The sequence below is a fragment of the Cheilinus undulatus genome, linkage group 18, assembly GCF_018320785.1.
Source record: "Cheilinus undulatus linkage group 18, ASM1832078v1, whole genome shotgun sequence".
In the NCBI taxonomy this organism is placed as follows: Eukaryota; Metazoa; Chordata; class Actinopteri; order Labriformes; family Labridae; genus Cheilinus; species Cheilinus undulatus.
The window spans coordinates 39,575,843-39,598,689 of record NC_054882.1 but is presented as its reverse complement, the minus strand read 5'-3'; the positions used below and the strand labels follow the sequence as shown (position 1 = coordinate 39,598,689).

Genomic DNA, 22,847 nt, shown 5'->3' with positions numbered 1-22,847 from the left:
CAAATATCTTTTTATTCATTTGTGTAGTAAGTAGTCCTCTTAAAAATATAAATCCCTTTTCTTAAAAACAGAATTAAAGTGGGTTAAAAATGGCAAAAAATGGTGGATAAGGTGGTGAAAATGGATTTTAAAAGTAGCAGAAATGATTTAGATGTGTAAAGAAAATTAAAGTGGCAAAAAAAATCCCCAAAAAATGGCAAAAATTGGTTAAAGTGGCAAAAATGGGCATATAAAGTGGTAAAAGAGGATTAAAAAGTGGCTGAAATGGCTTTAAAGTGGCAGAAAATAGGTGGAAATCTGGTTAATTAGGATGAAAAATTGCTATAAACTGGCATGAAAGAGTTTACTGAGGCAGAAATTGGCTGAAATGGGTTAAACTGAAAAAAAAAAAACAATCATATCAAATAGTGACGTGGTTAAAAAGGGCATAAAAAGTGGTAAAGAGGGGTTAATAGTGGCAATAATGGGTCAGCAGAGCCAGGAAGAAAGTGGCAAGATTTGGTTTAGCAGTGGCAAAAACAGGCAGAAAAAAAGGGGTGGAAAGGGTTTAAAATTTGACAAAAATGTGTTTTGAGTGGCAAAAATGTGCCAAAACTGGCAATATTGGTGGGAAAAAGTGATGAAAATGGGTTAAAATTTGTCAGAATTGGTGTAAAGTGGCAACAGTGTAATTAAAAAAAATTCTTAGAGTCTTTAAGGCTTCTGGAGACCCCCCTCAGTGTCTCGCAACCCCCAATGGGGTCCTGCTAGGCCTCATTTACCAATATGCCATCATGATTTTTCTTAAATGTGTTCCTCAGAAAGTTGCTGAGAAAGTGCTGAATTGTGCTCATCTGTGTTTTTAGAAGGATAATAGCCATGCACTCATAAGCTGAAAGCTTGTGCACATGCAAACTAATCAGCATAGAGAAATTCTTCTATCATTTACACTTATGTGAGTACCTTTACATTTGTTACAAAGCAGTTGATTCTTTCTGATAGGCAAAACTACAGCAGCCCATTTTCCAGCTGTGCATCAATCCCAACGTTTGCCAAACCTCAGCATGCACAAAGGTGCAAGGCTCTGTTCAGAGCTGTTTAAAACCCTAGTTTTGATAGTGAATTTAGATTTTGATGAGCTGTAACAGTTAATCATTGAGACAAAGTTTTGAAATTTTTCACTTCATCTATGATGATTGTCAAATACATGAAAGTTTCTCTCTTTAAAGTAAATTACAGAAAACTTTCCACAATTTCTTATTTTTGAGATGCCCTCTTAATTTTAGTCTGACAATGTCAGAAAGTAGAAAAAAATGCTCTTTTTTCCCAAACTGAACTAAAATAAAAAATGACTTGATATATATCCATTAAAAATAACTACAGAAAATTATTAATTTTCTGATTATTTAAAAAAAATGTCAACTGATAAATTCTCACAGGTTTAGTGGAGATGAGGAAGTAACATCTTGCAAACTAAGTAAATTCAGCAATAAAACTTTTTTTATTTATATTTAGATACACCATTTTCATACAAGCATCAGTCTGATGGTAAAATTAAAAAGGACCGGGGTTTATTTTACAAAAAAGAAACATTCCCACAACCAAAATCACTTCTCTACTGCTGTCACACAGTGACACTCTTCATAGTACATTTCTTTTCCATCCACACATAAAACAACAATAAGCCTTCAGTTCAATATCCCCCTCTAATCAAAATCTTACCGACAATATATACAGTAAACAATCTGCTCATGCTGATTGTAGATTTTGAAGTAAAACCTGCACATTCAGGCCACAGCACACACTTGCTGTTTGGATTCTTATTTCTGCTGTTTTAGCAAAGTGTTTAAGTGCATAACAACAGTGAAGTCTGAAGCACATTGAAGAACAGCCTGTTTGGATGTTATCAGGGCCGTTCTTACCCAGTGAATGCTCAATGTCATTTAAGCTCAGGCAAAATTCCAAATACTGAGAAAACTGGAGTGAGGCAGCAGCTGATCTGGAGTCCGTTTTTCAGCTCCTGGAGACGACGATCATAAACCTGGTCGGTGTGCAGGTCTAGGTGGTGTTTGCTGGTCATCATGATGACAGTATGTTGGTGATTTGTCAGTGAGCCTTTGAGATGATGCTCTGACAGCGCGGGCACAGGCAGTCTGCTGACTCAGCAGTGTAGCGGCGGCATCGTGGACATCGCAAACCAGAGGTTGGAACAACTGCAATACTGTAAGCACTGTCCTCACGGATAACGCCACCTGAAGGGAAGGCGACACATATAAGCACACTGTGGAACATGCTTTTTTGGTTATAGGTATGGCGGTTGTTTTACTGCATACATTTTTTTCTCCCTGCAGCAAAAGCACACCAAAAGCAAAATTGTGGAAAAATATGAACAATCTCAAGGTTACAAGACCATCTCCAGAGATCTAGAAATTCCTTTGTCCACTGTGTGTAATATAATCAAGAAGTTTATAACCCATGAAACTGTGGCTAATCTCCCTGGACATGGATGGATGGAAGAGAAAAAATGACAAAAGAATGCAAAGCAGGATAGTGGATAAACATCCGCAGTCAACTTCCACACAAATTCAGGCTGTCCTGCAGACTCAGGGTGCAAAAGTGTCAGCTCGGACCATACGTCGTCATTTGAATGAGATGAGCGCAATGGCAGGAGACCGAGGACAACCCCACTGCTGACAAAGAGACATAAAAAAGGCAGACTGGAGTTTGCAAAAATGTACCTGAGTAAGCCTCAATCCTTCTGGGAGAACATTTTATGGACAGATGAGACTAAGGTAGAGCTTTTTGGAAAAGCACGTCATTCTACTGTTTACAGAAAACAGAATGAGGCCTACAAAGAAAAGAGCACAGTACCTACAGTCAAACATGGTGGAGGTTCAAAGATGTTTTGGGGTTGTTTTGCTGCCTCTGGCACTGGGTGCCTTGACTGTGTGTAAGGAATCATGAAATCTGAAGATTATCAAAAGATTTTGGGCCACAATGTAGGGCCTAGTGTCAGAAAGCTGGGTCTGTGTCAGAGGTCATGGGTGTTCCAGCAGGACAATGACCCCAAACATACCTCAAAAAGCACCAAGAAATGGTTGGAGACAAAGCGCTGGAGAGTTCTGAAGTGGCCAGCAATGAGTCTGGATCTAAATCCCATTGAACACCTATGGAGAGATCTCAAAACTGCTGTTGCAAGAAGACATCCTTCAAATCTGAGAGACCTAGAGCAGTTTGCAAAAAAAAAAAAGAGTGGTCCAAAATTCCAGTTGAGAGGTGTAAGAAGCTGGTTATAGGAAGTGATTGGTTTCAGTTATTTTTTCCCAAGGGTGTGCAACCAAATTTTAACTAGAGGGCGCCAAAAATTTTGTCCAGCCAATTTTATGAGTTTTGTGTAAAAATATGTTAATTTTGGCTTTTTTCTTCTGCTTTTATGTGTTGCTCCAATGTACAGTGCTTAACAATAACTCTAACCCTAACCAAAGTAAGGTTTATGCCACAGCTGCCCTAAATTAACAGCATTGGTAATTACCACAACCATTTTTTATCTTTCTGCAATGGTTAATACACCAATATGTAGAAGCTCTTTAACCCAAATGATATTTTTAATGCTAATATATCATTATTATTGTTATCCATTAATTTTCAAATTTACTGATTTACAAAAAAACTGAAAGAAATAGTAAAGCACATTAATATTTCTTGATTAATATGTCAAATTATAGTTATTTACTTGCATTCCTGAATGGAAAAATTCGTTTTAGTGGTTTAATGTGATGCTTGATTCATTTCTGACTTTTCAGAGAAGCCCAGTGAGCCAGCTCAAATTTGGGTGAATTCAGTTTGAAATTCCTCATTCCTGTTCAAAATGGTAAAATGTGGAGAGCTGACTGAAAATGAAAGAGTCTGCATTAAAGCACTTCATGATGCTGAAAGGTCTCTGAGACAAATATAACAAGTGGTCTAATAAATTTGTTAAGCACTGAACATAAAGGAAATAAATACGTGTATACCAAAAACATTTGTAATTGCAACTATTTCTGGGAGAAATGGTGTATTTTCTGGAAAAATTCCAGGGGTGCCAATACTTTCTTCCATGACTGTATATGTTATATTATTATTGAAATGTAGTCATAGGAACGGGAAACCAGAGAAAAAACTTGTAAGCACCATGGATTAGAAGAAATAGAGAATACAATCCACTTTCTCTTTATCTCTGCACTGTATGAAGCTGTCAGAAAGACGTGCTTGAGTCAAGTGACAGTAGCACTGAGTCATTTGATTATAATAAAACAGTTCTTTGTTAATGTGACAGCATTTATGCTTTTCAAGAGCTAATGTGTAGGTAATGTCTATGTTTAAGTAACCCAGTTAAGGTTTACAATTAGGCTACAGCAGGACGTACACTTCAGACGATTTAGACACCAATTTAGAGACCCACGACTGACTTGGAAGTTACGCCGACTTTCGGTGTGATTGTGTGTTGCTTGTTGTGCAGTGAACAGGGAGACATGACAGCCAACAACAACCTGACAAGCTGCTTGGAAGGATTTCTGGCATGTTTGTTATGTTGGTTATACAGCTGCACACATTTCCACAGGGAGAGTTAAACCACAAGCAGAATCTTCAACTTTGGAGCATTTCTTCTGTCTGACATTGTCTTAGATCCCCACAAAAACAGCAGGAATGCCTTTTTGATATGCCCCACTCCCCATAATAACAGAAAATGAATAAGTAGGGAATAGGCCTGTACCTGTATGTAGCCAGTTGATAATCTGGCATGCCAAACATAGTGTTTCATATATCCATTGCATGGATATATTTCACATTCGCAGCTTTACAAGCTTCAACAAGTAAATCAAATCAGTTACAATGTTCACATGTTGCTTACCCTCCAGATTGATAAGGAAGGTGCCGTGGCTCAGCACAGCATCATGGGGCAGGTCACGGGGAAGCTCACTGGTCAGGTTGACCCGTGCCACCATCATCAGCTCAGCAAGCTGAGAGGAGGTGGAGGACGGTTCTTCTTGGAGGGACTGAGAGATAAAGGGGAGAACAGGAGTGAAAAAAACGTACAACCCAAATAACAATCAAGCTGGTAAATTTCCATTAAAAAACTTGCTATGTAGTAAAACTAAACCAGGTATTTATTGAAGTGTTGTGATGGGAAAACCACACATTACAGTCACAGTGCAACCATCATTATTATCACTGACTTAAATCTTAAACATGACCTCCACCTTTTTAAATATGGGCTTATTTCGATTTTCTTTTATGTAAACCTTTACCTCCATGAGCTCAAACAGCAGCCCAGGTTCAATAGCGATGGTGAGGTCATAGAGAGATGCATTTTTCCCAGGTATAGATGACAGAAAGGAATCCCTGATTGCACATGCTCCCTCCACTGCCTCCTCCAATCCTGGTCTCCTCCACACAGAGCTGCTTTTGACCCAGCCACTCTGAAATAATGTCTCTCCTTCTGCAGAAACAACCAAAGTTTGAGAACTCTTCTGAAGGGTTATCTACAGTACTAACCTGGTAAAACTAGCAAGCACATACCATCATGTCCTGGTGCATGTAGATAGACTTCTTCTGCTAGATGAGGCAGGATGGGAGCAATAGATCTGGTGACTCCATCCAGAATTTCCTCTAAAACCGTCTGACACGATCTTCTGCCCAAAGAGTCCTCTGGGTCACAGTACAACCTGATTAAAAAAAATTATAAGAAAAAATATTTAGGTGTCCCTTTATAAACCAATAATACTGAGGGAACATTAATCATGCAATATTTAAACAAACTGGGCATCCTTGGTTTGTGTGAAAGAGAGAGACACACACACAGTTGAAGCATGCGCACACAAATAGCGCTGACATGCTGATCCACCGTGGACAGGGAGGAGCTTAAAAGTAGGAGGGGAAAGTGCAGGTCTGTGTTTATCATTCACGACCCTAAAGCTTTTTTCTTTTGTAGATTGATTCCTCACTCTACACTGCCAACATTTTATTAGATTAGACATGACAGTTGTTGAGTCAGTGTGTGCAGACACACTTGCACAGAGAGGCTGAGCAACATTGCATGCATTTGAGAGAAATGGCCCCCAGACAACCACATTGCAATAAACATCTAATTCACAAACACTGGTGTTGACAGCCAAGTGCAGTTAGAGTGAAGCACAGGTTGTGACAATGATGAATTCAACCTGCAAAATGGCTAGCTGGAGTCACTGCAGTGCACACAACGGCTGTAACTCACCCATATTTGGCGGGTTAGCAAGTGTTAAAGTCAAGCCTTGATATAAACTCTACAGGGTTTTCTAATACACACATACAGTTTTTTCAACCTGTTGACACAGTTTCCTGAACCAGGCATGGATTCATTTAACCTGACATGCCAGATTGGCCATTTTACTGTGTGGATGTATTTCAGATTCATCTGGGAATTCATCAGATTCATCTGGCCTCAGAAGGTGATTGGACTAACTTTCTGTCTGTCTGTCACATTCATAATGGGCCAATCAGAGCGGCAAGCAAACTAAGGTTGTACGTATGCGCAGCTCTGCAACAAACTGACAGACAAATGCTGCTGTAGTATATGAACAGTGGAAGAAAACATCTTCTCTGCTCAGAGAAACTTTCAGTGTGACTGCTCTTGTTGCTCATGTTTTACTAAAAAATGTGGACAATCCAGAAAAACTGGGGCTATAGCTATAGCTAAATCTGAACTGCTGCAGCGGTAACATCCACTGTATACACCAGCTTACAGTACAACTCAACCCATTCATAATGATCGCAAACTCATGCCAGAGCAGGTTGGCAGAAGAGCAACATAAAGAGCTTTCCGTCTGACTCTTTATTTATTTTTAAGAAATGTGGTCCAGTTCTGATAAAACTGCAGCTAAAAGATCTAAACTACACTGGCAGAAGACATTACCAACGGTTTTGAGTACAAAAAACCCTGCCATAGCTGCTGCCTCGTTCTCCTTAAATGACGCAAAATGGTCAGAACTGCGTTTCATTCAGCACAAAGAGTCTGGTGAGTCTGACCAATCCATCAGCTTTGCATGGTTAAGATTCAGTCACTATGTGCACGGATTTGCAGTACTAAACCATGCCCCCTGACTCAGTCTTGTGCATACAATTAACAAATCTGTTGGCAATATTATCACTGTGATATTTGTGTCTGATAAGTAAGATTTGTAATAAAACAGAAAGTCATAGGAACTTTAGAGCTATATGCACACTTTACAATTGTTTTTGTATTAGATGTGATATCTTTATTGCAATACTAAACAGTGTGACCACACATACAGATTTCCCTCATATTACTGAGCCCTGGTAGCAGAAAGTTTTGTGGTAAACAGATTTTAAAAATTGTTTGCGCTATTTGTAACACTTGGAGCCTACAGGTCATTCAAACTTCTAAAAATTGTAAAAATAGGGCCCAAGTTTAACAAAATGGAAACCCACTTGTAGAACACATTTACAACCAAAGTGTGCTACAAATGCATTCTGTTTAACAGTTTTTACCGGTCTTTGATGATGCTGAAGTAAAAACTAGAGAGGTCTCTGGTCATGAAGGCTTGGAGGATACGGATGACCCTGCCAGCATCAAACTCACTGTAGGCGTCCGTCACCTACAAAAACAAACAAGAACAGACACGTTTAGCTTCAGAGTTTACATGTCACTCTGGGACTTGGATTTAGGAGTAATAGACTAAAACACACCTTCATGCTGTACTCTCTAAGCAGGTGTAACATGTACTGGTCGATGTAGTGCATCTCTTTGGGATCCACAGCCTGAACTCGAGGATCAAAGCCCCATGTGTTACTGAGCAGGAACCTCAGAGTGTTCCTCAACTGGAGAGACAGACATGGACGGAACATGAAAGTTGATTCATAAAACATAACCAGTCACAAGCACAGAGTCGTAACAGCACTGATACCTTGTTGATGCTGTCTCTGGCTGAGTTGAGAGACGTCGGTCCAATCTGAACCTCAGAGAAGACGTTAGATTCGGCCACCCACCAACGCAGCACGTCTGCTCCGTACGCTGGCATGCTGGAGTCCTAGAAAATTAAAATGAAGGATAAAAGTATGAGGCAGTGCATCTCACAAAACTCACATAGCAGAGTGGACTTTTTAAAGTTTTCTGTAACAAAAGCATAAGCTGCAGTTGCATCAAACGGCAGAAGAGCCCAAACTGTCCGGATTTCTAAACACAATCCAGGATAAGAAGTTGGAAAATTGGTTTAACGCCCCACAGAACCCTGGAGAAGACAACATTTAATCACAGCAGAAAAAGATGATTTTAATAAATGACTGTTTTAGCATCAAAGCCAATTATATGAAATAACAATTATAAAGATTAGAAGACAGTTGCACAAAGGCTAAATATTTATGGGGTCTTTTCACCCTCCGTGCTCGGTTCTTACCTTCCCTCCATTAATGACTTCATCAGGATCGACCACATTCCCCACAGATTTGGACATTTTCTCTCCTTTCTCACTGACAGCGAAACCATGAACCACCAGAGACCTAAACACACAACCACAAGATGAAGATTATTCACTAAACTTTGATTTTTTTTATGGTTTTGTAAACCATAATGAACTTTTATATTATGCTAATTTTCGCCATCCTGGTGGACAAAGTAGTACATCTAAATCTTCGCTAACCCTTTAGTGAACATACACCTGAAGCATTCTCTTTAGACAACTCTCTTACTGCTTCTCTTTAGCTCTCAACTTTGACTTCCAGAAATTTTTGCCTGGGAAAGTAAAGACAGGCTCTTTAGGTCAGAACTGCAAAACATGTTGCCAGAAGAGCCAGAAGGCAAAGCTTTCGTGTACTAGTTGTCCTGCGTACCAGCCCTAACTGATGGTTATGAGCTTTTGATGATGACTGGATGAATGACACTGTAAAAACAAGCAGCTCATGCTCTTCTTGTGCAGCATTCTGGGAGTGGTTTGCTCTGATCGACGGCACACAGCCAAGCCCAGTGGATGCATTTCCGAAGAGAGCACAGCTCTAAGCAGGTCAAGATGAGAGATCACAAGATCATGGGAGAACCACAAGTTTGTGTGGAAATAGTATTTAAACAACTGATTACTTATATAATTACTTATATATTAAAGTCACATATTTAACCACTTTAAGACAAGTTAATATTGATCTCAGAGGTCCCCAAAACATGCCTTAGTATTAGCAAAGGGCAGACAGTAAAACATGTCTATGGAGCATGCTTCCCTCATTTACAAAAATCCAAAACCATCGAAGTAAATATAATAAAATTCAGTCAGATAAACTATATGACTACATGTTCATTTTTCAGTCTCAGGAGGAAGGAGACACTGACAGAAGTTCAAATTCTTGGCATCTTTTCTGTCTTTTTTTGTCTGATGTATGTAACTGGTGTCATGGTTTAAGTGGTGTTGGATTAACTGGTGACCCTTTGTTAAATATGGTACAATGCCACTCACTTCCTGGTTTTAAAGGTCACATATTTCACCCTTTAAAGACAAGTTTATATTGTCTCAGAGGTCTCCCAAAACATAACTATCAAGTTTGTTGCTGAAAAAATGCTCCAGTATTTTTGCATGTCTAAAAACCCCTCTGTTTCAGCCTGTCTGACTTTGCCCCTGACCACGCCCCTCTCAGGAAATGGATGTGGCTTAATGATGTGGCTCTCAGGAGAGGAGGGCAGGACTTCCTTCCAAGCAGGGGGGACCAACACAGCCTGGGGGCTGGGCTAACTCCCCACATGACATCATGAGGGGGAAATCTGAGAACAGCCTGTTTCACACATTTTCTGAGAGGTGGAGAAAGAGAGGAGGCAGGGAATGGATTTTTCGGGTTTTTGGGGACATGCCAGGGGCACATATTTTTGTGTATTTTGCATAATATATGCCCTTTAAGTTAATATGTTATTTACTTTGCCAGTGTTTTCTTGTGTTCTTTTAGTCTTTAAGACCTGTACAACGCGTTAAACTCAAATGCATGCAGGAAAGCAGACGGGATCAGAAACATCTTGGTCTTAGCCTCTTTAGCCTTCATGCAGGAGAGCTGAAGGATAACATTAGGGCTTAAAAGTCGAGCAATGATAAAGACGATGGCTAGAGTGGTATTTAAGAAACCTTAAACATCAATGGAGACAACCCAGATCATAATGTGAATGAGAACCCAACAGCCAAGGCTTGGTGGACGGAAGGCTGGGTGTTTAGAAATAAGGGTTCAGAGGGGGATTTTAATGCAGCTTTAGGTGTAAATGGATTTAACTATCCATTCTATGCACACTCATTTTTTGGCGGCTGACCTCCAAGCCAGTTTTCAAACAGTGTGTAAGTATGCAGGGAGAGGGTAAAGGGAGTGGTCTGAGAAAGGCACACTCACTTGTAGGGAGCTTTATTCCTCACAGCAACACTAGTGAGCAGTGAGGACTGAAACCATCCTCCAATCTGGTCCTTCCCTTCAACGTACGCATCTGCCCTTGAGTCTGATTCTGGGTGTAGCAGATGGAAAAGGGAAAATATAAGTCACTTATAAACTTACAGAGTAAAGGTGAAAGACCTTGTTAGTGTGTGTCCCAGAGAACAGAAAGGTCTAGAAAAAACAAGGAAAAACAGCCAGCGTTAGTGTAAAATTGAAACAACACCATCTGCAATAGCCTCAGAGGGAGACATTACACAAACAGCTTTATAACAGATGATCCACAGACACAACAGAGAGGAGAGTGAAGAGTTTGTGCCATTCCTGAAAAAAGGAAGCTAACAGCCACAGTGCTCTCCAAAGCCAGACGCTCTGAGTATAACCTGCGTGCAAACAAGGGAGCAAGAGAGAGAGAGGGTGACAGGGAGGGTAACAACATTCATGCCATCATAACGACTTCCCTGCAACTTCTTTCTTCCATGTTTGCTATTCTATAATGGTCCCCACTACATATTCAAAAAGTCTTGGTCTTTATTTACTGGATTGGACTCCCACATCTGTTTTCAAGTAATTTGGTGCCAAAAAAGCTCAGTTTTCTGAGGTTTTAAACAATCATATCACTGCTTTATGTCAACTCACAAAACATAGATGCTTGCTATGAGCATTTGAAGGCAAACTCAGGAGGGTTTGAGCAGAATAAGAGTACAGGAGTAAAAGCCTCTGAGGCACAATGGCAGAGAAGCAGAGAGGTATTAGAAGAAAAACTTTGCCATTTTAACCACTGTAAGGGGATTTATCCAATAACCTGTGACCAGAGGTTTGCGAAGTGGAGCAGGAAGCCAGCTGAGATGAGACTCAGGCTCTTCAGAGTCTGCCTCCTTCTCCTCTGGAAGTGACAACAACCAAACAACCACAGCAAAGAGGATTATTTAAACTTATCATTCAGTAGAGTGTTTTAAAATTAAAAGAAAGCAAAGAGACATCAACACTACAGGAAACTTCAGATATTTGACTGCACAATAAGGATACATAGATGCATCAGCTGATATCAACCCTTTTGACATAAACAGCTGTCAGTAGCAGATGTTAATCTGTTGAGAGTAGAGGTTTTACATCGTGCAGAAGATGTGACCTTTTGGACATAAAGTGTTGTAAAAAAGTATTTGCCCCCTTTCTGATTCCTCATTTTTTTACATATTTATCACACTTAAATGTTTCGGATCATCACAAAGACAACCCAAGTCAATAGAAAATGCAGTTTCTAAAGGATGGTTTTATTTATTAAGGGGGGAAAAATCCAAACCTATCTGGCCCTGTAGGAAAAAGTAATTGCCCCCTTGTTAAATCATGAGTTAACTGTTATTAACCACAGCTCTTGGAAAGCTGAGTTCAATTTCACTGGCCACACCCAGGCCTGATTACCGCCAGATATTTTGAATAAAGGAATCCCTTAAATAGAAGCTGTCAGACAAAGTGAAGTAGGCTACAAGATCTCAGAAAGCCACGATTTAAAGAAATTCAAGAACAAATGAGAAACAAAGTGATTGAAATCTATCAGTCTGGAAAAGGTTACAAAGCCATTTCCAAGGCTTTGGGACTCCTGCGAACCATGATCAGCGCCATTATCCACAAATGGAGAAAACTGAGAACAGTGTTGAACCTTCCCAGGAGTGGCCAGCCAACCAAAATTGCAATAATGTCTGCTGTTAATTTGTACCTAAACCCACAAGTTTAGTCTTGTTCAGTGTCTAATTTGGCATTGAGGAGCACTTTGACTTAGAAATTTGTGTGGCATGTGACATATGAATACAGAGCTGTGATGGGTAGCATTCTGTTAAATCAGGGGTCATCAAGTACATTTGCACAAGGGCCAGATTTAGTCTCAACAGAAACTCTGGGGGCTGGACTTTCAAATACACAAGAATTGAACAAATATTTTGGTCTGATTGAAATATTGTTGTAGTAGTATTTGTATTTTCTTTCAAAACACAGGACATTTTTAGTCATTACCAGTGAGATCTATCCCTATTATCTATAATGAAGCAGGCTACAAAGAGACAGGCATGACAACAGAACTGGCTGGGCCCTGAAAATCCCACAGAATGGGCACTCTCCATTTGTGATATAGTATCAGTGTTGACTCATTTTTGACACTTTTATCCCCTTTTTAACACTTTTTGCCTCTTTAACCCAATTTTTGCAAGATTTTAACCCCTTTTGAACCACTTTTCCTGCTTGTTTTTTTCCCATTTGCACCACTCCTATCAATTTTTACCACTTTTCTTCTGTTTTTGCCACTTTTTAGCCCCTTTTCATTACTTTTTTTCAACAATTTTGGAACTTGAAAATCAAATTTTTGCTACTCTTAACCCATTTTTTTTTTACACTTTTTGCCTCTTTAACCAAATTATTGCCATTCTTTAACCCATTTAAACCACTTTTCCTATGTGTTTTATCTCCTTTGTGCCATTTTTATCCATTTTTGCAACTTTACTTCTGCCAATTTTTTTCTCTTTGTGCCACTCCACAACCCATGATGCCACTTATCACCCATTTTTGCTACTCTCTAACCCCTTTTCACCACTTTATCTGGTCATTTTTGCAGCACTTCTGCCAACCTTAACCCTTTTTTAAATATCTACTGGTTATGACAGTAAATTTCTGTAAGAACATTTCAAATGTTAAGTCATTCTAAAACTATTTCAATATTAATTTTTTGTGGGATGGATTTAAAAGCTGCTGACATTCAAAGCCAAAGGATACTCTTAAAACCACAACATCTCCTTTTCTTCCTTTCCTGAAGGAAAAGTTTGGATGTCTGCAGTTATTATAGTCTTGACTCAAATATTTGACAAAAAATGTTTCCATCAATGATGACACAAGAAAGCCAAGGTTTTTGAAAGTTCTGGAGAGAGGAGGAAAGTGTTTGTTAAAAAAAGGTACATTGTCAAAAGCAGTCTGAAACTTGCTTCACACTTTTTGCAGTCTAATTTAAGACTTTTAAGACCTTTTTATTATCCAACCAGAGATAAAAGAATTCTATTTTTGCACAGCACCGGTGCCTTTTGGATTTCCCTGTTAACCAGTCCCACATATTTTTATCTTGACCTCAGATTCTTTTAAACACTTTTTTTTCCTTTAGCAGTAAATTAGATTGCGTTTTCAGACATGTCTAAATCAAAAGTACATTTCAAAAATAAAAACTATGGCAGGTGTTCAAGGATCCACAGGAATCCTGCACATCTATAAATTGTCACACTAATAAAGTTAAAAACAGCTTCTCAACCTTTTGAAGAGGAAACATCCAATATTACATCTCACCTGGATGCAGCGTGATGACTGCTGAGACTGCACTGCTTAATCTAGGTTTGTGATCAGACCACAGCTTGTGAATTTATTACACGCAACATGCAGACTTAATTGGTAGTCTTTTAAGGGCAGTGTAAGAAGCTTTCTTTGCAATAAAACTAATGACAGGTTGCCTGATTAAAGGCAGTTTCAACGCCTTTGTGGAACCCTGTGGAAAGAAACCAGCACAAAGGACCAACACTACCACATTGTGAGCAATATTAATGCACATATTGAGAGAAATGCTTTTCAGTGAATGCTTTACTTCACTGAAAATCGGAACTTTTACAGGAAAACTCTGAGGAAATAAAAATGAATGTAAAGGCAAAGAAACATTTTCATGAATGCAGTTGCTTATAAAAAAAATAACAAAACTTTTAAAATATCTTGTAATCTGAGAGATAAGAAAGATTAAAAATGGTAAAAGATTTACCTTCTAGCACAGCCGCCCAGGATGCCCCGCTGTCAAACCAGATGTCGAGAACATCCTCTCCTCGAACAAAGTCAGATGCTGCACCTGCTTTACTCTGATAACAGACAACAGTAAGAAATAAAATTGAATTTCTTTAACTAGTGTGTTTGAGAACACGACAATCACGTCTGCAGTGGACCTTAAAATCCATTGTTCTGCATGACAAAAACATTATTGTTGTTAGCTGAGCCTGGTGAGAATGGCATCTTGAAGACTGTTTCTCATCTTTAAAAAGCAGTGAACGCGGCACGCCGGTAGTCGAGTGGTTAAGGCGCACGCCATATACGCAGGCGACCCGGGTTCGAATCCAGCCCGTGGCACTATTTCCTGCATGTCTCTCCCTGCTTCCGACTCTATCCACTGTCCTATCTAATAAAGGCCAAAAATAAATCTTAAAAAAAAAAAAAAAGCAGTGAACGCCTTAAAGCACTGATCATCAACTGGCGGCTGGGGGGGCCATATCACACCCCCAGAAGCTTCCTGTTCGGCCCCCAAAAAAATCATTAAATTCAGAAAAGGAGGAAAAGAAGATTTTGTGGTTTTATCAGTATCCTTTGACTTTAAATGTCTGCAGCTTTTAAATCCATCCAAAAAATAACAATATTGAAACGGTTTTGGAATCACTTTAAATTTGATCTGTTTTTACTGAAATTTACTGTCACAATCAGCAGATATCTAAAAAGGGTTGCAAGAATGACCAGATAGAGTGGTGAAAAGGGGTTAGAGAGTAGCAAAAATGGGTGATAAGTGGCAAAATGGGTTGTGGAGGGGCACAAAGGGACAGACGTTGGCAGAAAAGTTGTGAAAAGAGGTTAAAATGTGGCAAAAATTGGTAAAAGAGAAAAAAAGGGTCAAAAAGTATCAAAATTTGTTAGAAATGACAAAAACAGTGCAAAAAAGTAATAAAAAGGAGTTAAAAGTGGCAAAAATAGAAGAAAAGTTGCAAAAATGGATAAAAGAGTGGCACAAAGGGGATAAAACATGCAGGAAAAGTGGTTTAAATGGGTTAAAGAATGGCAAAAATTGGGTTAAAGGGGGAAATTGTATCAAAAATGGGTTAAAAGTAACAAAAATTGGTTTTAAGTTACAAAATTGTTGATAAGAATGGCACGAAGGGGATCAAACAAGCAGAAAAAGTGGTTCAAATGGGGTTAGAATCTTGCAAAAATTAGGTTAAAGAGGCAAAAAGTGTTAAAAAGGGGGTAAAAATGTCAAAAATGAGTTAATACTAGTACTAAATCACAACTGGGAGGGCCCATTCTCTGGGATTTTTTAGGGCCCAGCCAATTCTGTTGTCAGGCCTGTCTCCTTGTAGCCTGCTGCATTATAGATAATAAATAATAAGATAATAAAAGAAAATACAAACGCTACTACATTAATACTTCTATCAGACTAAAATATTTATTTAATTCTTGTATATTTGAAATTCTGGCCCCCGAGTTTCTGTTGAGACTAAATCTGGCCCTTGTGCAAATGTACATGATGACCCCTGATTTAAAGCTTGTATCTCTGTAATAATCCTTCCTGTTATAATGTCTGAAACCTTAAATATCAATCTGAGCTTGTCTGTTTAAAAAGGATGCCACAGCTTTTGTTGCAGTCTACTCAGTGCATCTACTGCAGGAATTCTAAAACAATGTGCATCCACAATACATGTCTGGTATGTTAAAATAAGGTCTCTTTTACAAAAACAAGGAACAACCTCCTAATTTAACATAAAAACTAATAAACAAATTTTCTCACCTTCTTCAGCACCTCTGCTGGCAGCAGAGTCTCAATAGGAAGCTCCCACCAACAGTCACTTCCCTTTTCTTTAAAAAGCTTTGCAATATGGGACACTGAGTGTCTGCAGAGTACACATATATGGAGAAAGCTCAGATTATCATGTGTTTGTGTGCATATTTCCACTGTATTTCTCTCAGACTGAGTAGTATTAAAGCCTGTTTATCTGCAGGTTTGTTGTGCAGCAGCTTACTTGTTAATGAGAGCCTCTCCAGTCTCTTTATGGTAGAAGACGGGGATCGGGACGCCCCAGCTTCTCTGCCTGGAGATGCACCAGTAAGTCCGTCTGTCCAACATGGCCAACAAGCTGCTCCGAGCTGACTCAGGTAAAATATGCACCTTCTGCAATGCCTCCTGAAATAACAGACACAACATTGTATTGTTTTAAATGTTTTTTTTGGGGTCTGAAAACATTTTTTTGACAGGACAGTGAACAGAATGGGATATTAAGGAGTTGCTCTTGGTACACCAGCTTCAAGGACTCTCATCTCTGTACACGGGGTGTGCAAACTAGCTGCTAGGCCAACCAGCACCTTACATGCCCAAATCCCTTCTGGGAAAAGTGTAATGCATGTTGTTCTTGCATCAAATGGGACTATAATTTCCAGAAAAGCCTGAACAAAAGAGTCCTACAGCTTTACCTTGGCTTTGTCTTTAAGTGAGGCTGTGTTGATAAACCACTGTTTGCTGGGTCTGATGACAACAGGCTGTTTAGTCCTCCAGTCATACGGGTAACTGTGGACGCACTGCTCCTCCTTCACCAAGGCTCCACACTCCTTCAGCATGGAGATTACTGCCACAGGAAGTCAGCAGATCAACAAATACAAAAAAAGGGGACATAATGATAAACCTAGCTAGAAAAAAAACAATAAAAGCACTTGTAGAGCATTCACACACTTTTCAGACAGAGGAAAATATACTTTATTTCTAAGCTCTACCTTTCTCTGTGCCTTCTGTCATTACAGAAAGATGCTGCAGCTCAGGGCCGGCAAGCTCAGTGAACTTTCCATCCTCATCCACCATACACTCCTTAAGCAGAGGAAAAATACTTATAAGGATAACAGCCATGTCATCTGGATCATGTGTTTATTTAAAATTATTTTTCTAATCATAAACTGCTGCTATGTCTCTGTTTTCTATCACTATGTTATTTGTTTAGCATCATATATTTATGGTTACGTCAGAGGAACCTACCACTGACAGCTTAAAATGTGAAGCCACACTGTAATCGTCCATGCCGTGAGCCGGAGCTGTGTGGACCAATCCCGTTCCTTTTCCCATGGTCACATGATTGGCTGGCAACAATGGTACATCCTTGTCTGGAATCGTAGGATGTTTGCAGACCCCTCCTTCAAGCTGGGAGCCTTGAAGAGGGGGACACGGTCATCAGCGAGTTTGAAACTCAGCGTGCTCTGTACACTGCTCTGTGTGTTTCTGTGGTTGTAAGCATCACCTGTGAAGGTGTGTACACTCTCCAGCTCTGTACCAAGCAGTGCTGCCAAGCTGGCTGTGCGCTCTGTGGCCACTAAGAGCAGCTGAGAGTTGTCTTCTCGCTTCACAAGAGAATACCTGAAATTGTGAATCAAAGCTCAGAATAACTGTCAAATACAGATGTACCACTGCAACAGTTTAACTTTGGTATCATCAAAGAACATGGGCCCATCTGCAAAGAACATGGCATGAAATTATGTCAGTAACCTATGTTTGTTGTGTCAAATTTATATGATACTGGCATACTAGTAGATCTAACTACTGATTCAAGGAAGAAATTCTTCACTAGACAGAGAAACTTGTGAAAAAACTCTGTTTTGTTTCCATGTCCAAATTTACAAATGTGGACACTTACTGTGCATTTGGCATGTAGCAGACGGCTTGATTTGCAGGAATGGTCCAAGGCTGGGTAGTCCATACCAACACTGAGACATTTTCCAGACCAGCTGAGGTAGACACAATAGAAAACATATGCATATGTACACTAGTAAAATATCACTTACACAGAAAGAGGCTTACTTGCTGTTCTTTAAAGTGCCTTGAATAGATTAATTTTGTTTTATTACCTATGTCTGAGGCTATCTTAGGAGGCAGTGTGCTCAGGGGGAATGTGGTATAGATAGCTCTGCTCACATGCTCAGGATTGTACTCCAACTCAGCCTCTGCTAGAGCCGTTCTATAGAGAAATGAAAAATAGGTTAAAACATTAAGAAAGCGCAGATGGTTAAGTGGTTTAAGGCGCTACCCATGTACGCGGGCGGCCCAGATTCGAACCCGGCCTGTGGCCCTTGCCCGTATGTCTCTCCCCACTCTCTTCCCTGTTTCCGAGTCTATCCACTGTCCTTCCTCTATCATGAAAAGGCCCAAAACTAAATCTTAAATTAAAAAAACAACCAAAAAAAAACATTAAACAAGGGACATAAAAAAGATTAGATAAAAACAATAAAGACACATGAAGCCATTGCTGCAGAAAGCTGTTTAAGTCAGTACCTGGATGAAGGAGACCAGAAAACAGGCTTGTAGTCCTGGTAGATGAGCCCCTAGAGAACAAGATAAGAAAACAAAATATATGGTTGTTCACTGAAGAACAACGCTCAGATTTTTTTCTGAGCTATCAAAAATAACATTCAGTTTTTGGTCCCACTCCTGTGGAACAATTAATCATGTTACAAACAGGTTAGGCAAGGAAAATCTTTTTGTCTGTATTTATCACAAGTCATAATTATGCCTTCATGCTGGTAATAGCCAGGGACCACAGCCCAAACAAGCCACCCAAAAAATAATCTTTAATTTTTTTTCCCTGTGACATTTACTTCCAGTGAAAGCAGAAAAATATAGACAAACTGACTGTTGTTACTATTCCTGCTGTGTGACTTGCTGTTCAATCATCCAAAGAGATAAAACATCCAAAGTTTCTCATCCTTATCCATATAAACTTCAGACTCCTTCTTGTAAAGGTTTATTACCAAGCTCTAGTTAATAGTTACTGAGTCTATATAGTCTACAGTATTATTGAAAGCACATTATTGTCATGCCCTTTACTTCCTAGAAGGCTGTGTGTGTGTGTGTGTTTCTGCTTGATTGCAGGGGCGGACTCTGGTAAGCAGGTTGGGCTGCAACTGCTATAAATACTGGGCTTCAACTTCAACTTCAACTTCTTCCACCACTCTGCCAGATCGTAGACTCGGTTTACTCAGTCAGCCTTATTCCAGCCATCTATTTGTACTACTACCTGTTGGACCAAAATTTCTTACCCTTGTTTTCCTCTGCCCACAGCATTCCTGGCTCAACTCCTGCCTAAGCTTCCACTCCTGCAAATTCTGGTTTTCCTTGGACCTAAACCTATCTCCGGACTAAAGCTACTCTGCCACTGCTCTACAATCAAGACAAGTTCTGATTCAAGATCCTCTCAGCTACAATACAAAAATAAATCCTTGTTTGCAACTTCTCCCTGCCTTAGCCTCTGTGTCTAGCATTTGGGTTCCACACCAGTCCTGCCTAACACAATTATAGCTCACCTTGCTGTGCATCTCCTGGAATACTTTGAGCTGAGCTGCTTCATAGGCCCCATCAAATGTGTAATAGCACTGGTCCCAGTCTGCCACAACACCCCAGCGCTGAAAGGCAGCCTTCTGACGAGCTATGGCCCCCTCTGCAAATGCCCGTGCTGCATTGGATGACAACAGCACATTAAAGCAGGTGTAAATCTTAAAGGCCATGTGGCTTCATTTAGCTCCCTCTTCCTTCTTTTACCTTTCTGTCTGATCTGAAGTGGTTCAAGGCTGCTGGTCTCCAACTCCCCAAGAGCCTTCAGCTCAATGGGTAGGCCATGACAGTCCCAGCCTGGGATGTAGTGGACCTGCCGCCCCCTCAAGATCTCAAAACGGTTACGTATATCTTTTAGGATCTGGATCAAAGGAGAAACAGTTTATTCATTTGGTTTTCAGCAGAGTTTGAGATGCATTCAAAAACAACACTGACTGAATCTTACTGCAGCCAAAATTTGTAAAAATGAGACACAACTGTAGAAACATTACGAACAGAGTGTTTAATAATTACCTTGTTCAGTGCATGGCCTACGTGAGGATCTCCGTTAGCATACGGGGGTCCATCATGAAGACAGAACTCTTTCTTTGCCTTCCTCGCTCTCTGCCAGGAATACAATTCTGCAAATCTGCACATCTGCAAAATCAAGATAGAAATCATGTTCTCAATATATCACAAATTAAGCAACATTATACATAGGTAACATATCTGGAACAGCACTGAAATATGCACAGACACAATCACAATCACAGGGGGCGAAAAAGGTACAGCTGAAGATTTTTTTGTGCTTTAATCATTTTATAAGCATTCCAAAATGACTAATATGCATATTTTTAATGATTTGATGTAGAAAAGCTTGAAGACCAACTTTAGATCACCCAACACAGTTTTTACTAAAAGCTGCAGTGAGCAAAGACGGAGAACACTTTCCAAATCACAAATAAAATGGCAACATTATTGTGTGTAAATGTTGTCAGCGTGTTAGAGCAATGCAGACATTTTGCAGCAGCTTGCTTGCAACTGTTGGTAATTAAAGACAAGAAATTACTTATGATGTACATTATTGGATTTTTATGTTGCTTATATGTAAATGATTCATCCAGCAAAATACCAAGGCTTTGATACACTTAGACCCTTTTAATACTGCTACTGATTGAATGTTTCCAGCCTTTAAACTCTGTGATCAATTTGAAAGTTGTTACAAGTACCAGTTACAAGCATTTGAGTCAAACCCAATATTACCAAGTATCTGGATGAGAGGACAAACCACAACAAATGCTTTTGATAAATCAATAAAACAGCAGTTCTTACATGAACAACCACAGTAGCATTATGCCGGTACTATCGTGCATCCTTTTAAAGGGGACATATTGTGCAAAAATCCCTTTTCAGGTTTTTCTAACACAAATCTGTGCCCTTGGCCTGTCCACAATCCCATCAAGTACTAGCGAAATCCATTCCCTCCTCCTCCTCTCTCTTTCTCCACCTTTCAGGAAATGTGTGCTGAAACAAGCCATTCTCAGATTTCCCCCTCATGACCTCATGTGGGGAGTTAGCACTGCCCCCAGGTTCAGTTGGTCCTCCCTGCTTGGAAGTAAGTTCCACCATCCTCTCCTGATCTTCCTCGCAACTGCCAGCTGAGATGCTGGTTAGCTCAGTGGGTTACCCTGCTGACTTTGGTCTGGGAGATTGATGGTTCAAATCCCAGGCAGGTCCTTAAGTTTGGATAAAGGCATCTGTAACACTGTAAAATCAGGAGTGTCACATCCATTTCCTGAGAGGGGTGTGGTCAGGGGCAGAGTTAGACAAACAGCTCTTTCTCTGAAGGACTGAAATAGAGGAGTATTAGACATGAAAAATCCTATACTCGAGTGTTTTTTCAGCAGCAAGCTTCAGAGGCATGTTTAGGGGACCTCTGAGACCAATATAAGCTTGTCTTAAAAGGGTAGAATATGTCCCCTTTAAATTCCCCAATACAACATGCCTGAATTTTTTTTTCTTTTTTTTTTTTTTTTTTTTTGTGGTATAGAAACAGTTTTCAGTGCTGTTTGATTTTTACTAGGATCACACCACAGTTTATTGTGAGAAACCAATACGTGTATTTACAGCATTTCAGTAAAATGCCAGTTTTTCAGTCCAACAATAAAAGAAACACAACTACTTTGAACATTCAATATTTGCCGAAATGATGAATGAACTCTACATAAAGGTACAAATGTTTAGATTATGTGTTTTATTACATATATCAGGCTGTTAGAGGGCATATCAAGTATAAACTACCAGTTTTTTAACAGTGTCGTCACATTTATCGTTCCTCATACCTTCTGTATCTCCAGTTCTCGGTCCAGAAGTTTCTGTCCAGTCAGCTTCATGGGGAAATCACTGCGGGGAAGAAGCACTGTATCCCGGTACAGTGCCTGAGCAGAGCCGTTCTCTGCCGGCTGAGCACTCTCCTCTCCCGAGCTCGCACCATGACAGCGGCTGGAGCTGAAGGAGACCGCCCGGTGGAGGAGGCCGTCTCCCCGCTGTGACCTCCGTCCCCATCTCAGTAACGTCTGGCCTACAGCCGACACCCGGCACAACAGCATGGAGGGAGAACGTAGCTGTGTGGCCCAGTAAAACTACACAACTTTTAAATAAAAAGCTTATTTAGTAGTAACAGTTTGAAGCTACTTCGTTGATGTATTCCGCCTGCTTCCAGCGTTGTGTTTCTCCGGAAGAAATTTCAGGGAGGACACCTACGGAAGCTGATATGGGGCAAAATAGTTAAATCGCATTCTTACAGCAGAAGGTACGGTGGGAAAGACGTCCACTGGAGGACGCTTTTGATCCACTTTTTAGTGTTTAAATTACAATTTAACTCAGACACCTCGGTGCTTTATACGAACAGACAAGTTTAAAATAACAAATAATCAGTGTTTGACCAAAATGTACTCTTCTTGTTCATTTTTAGAGTGTTTTTAAACAATACAATGTTATTTTAATCTCATTCTATTGCCAAGATGGGCTTTAACAAAGTCGTTATTTTGATCAAAAGCAGCTGTAAGGAAAAATTGAGAAATTGCACAAACAATGATAGATAGATAGATAGATAGATAGATAGATAGATAGATAGATAGATAGATGGATAGATAGATTGATTGATTGATTGATTGATTGATTGATTTTGCTAACAAACGAAGCCAGTCGACACTGTTTAATTTTATTTAGAAGATCAGATCATATTCTGCTAATGTAACAGCCCTAACAAAGAGTTCAATTGTCATTTATATTCACATATATATTGCATGTCTTTAATGTTGTG

At 39.7% G+C, this 22,847-nt stretch overlaps 1 protein-coding gene across 2 annotated transcripts; it reads right to left on the bottom strand.

Annotated features, from left to right (window-relative positions):
* Positions 1–1,457: 1,457 nt before the first annotated feature.
* On the bottom strand, positions 1,458–22,264 carry iars2 (isoleucyl-tRNA synthetase 2, mitochondrial). Of its 2 annotated transcripts, XM_041813081.1 has the most exons (24): positions 21,865–22,264; positions 20,057–20,179; positions 19,751–19,904; positions 19,516–19,664; positions 18,488–18,537; positions 18,064–18,173; positions 17,853–17,943; positions 17,460–17,575; positions 17,201–17,370; positions 16,945–17,035; positions 16,648–16,799; positions 16,200–16,360; positions 15,968–16,070; positions 14,186–14,279; positions 11,210–11,290; positions 10,369–10,477; positions 8,412–8,514; positions 7,923–8,045; positions 7,705–7,836; positions 7,507–7,613; positions 5,539–5,684; positions 5,268–5,458; positions 4,871–5,015; positions 1,458–2,231 (listed from the first exon to the last, which is right to left on the bottom strand). In XM_041813081.1, exons 1-24 carry the CDS (start codon positions 22,129–22,131, stop codon positions 2,086–2,088), a joined length of 3,114 nt encoding a protein of 1,037 aa, XP_041669015.1. In that variant the 5' UTR covers positions 22,132–22,264; the 3' UTR covers positions 1,458–2,085. The 2 variants fall into 2 exon arrangements, with proteins under 2 accessions (XP_041669015.1, XP_041669016.1); XM_041813082.1 differs by lacking the exon at positions 11,210–11,290.
* Between the last annotated feature and the right edge of the window lie 583 nt (positions 22,265–22,847).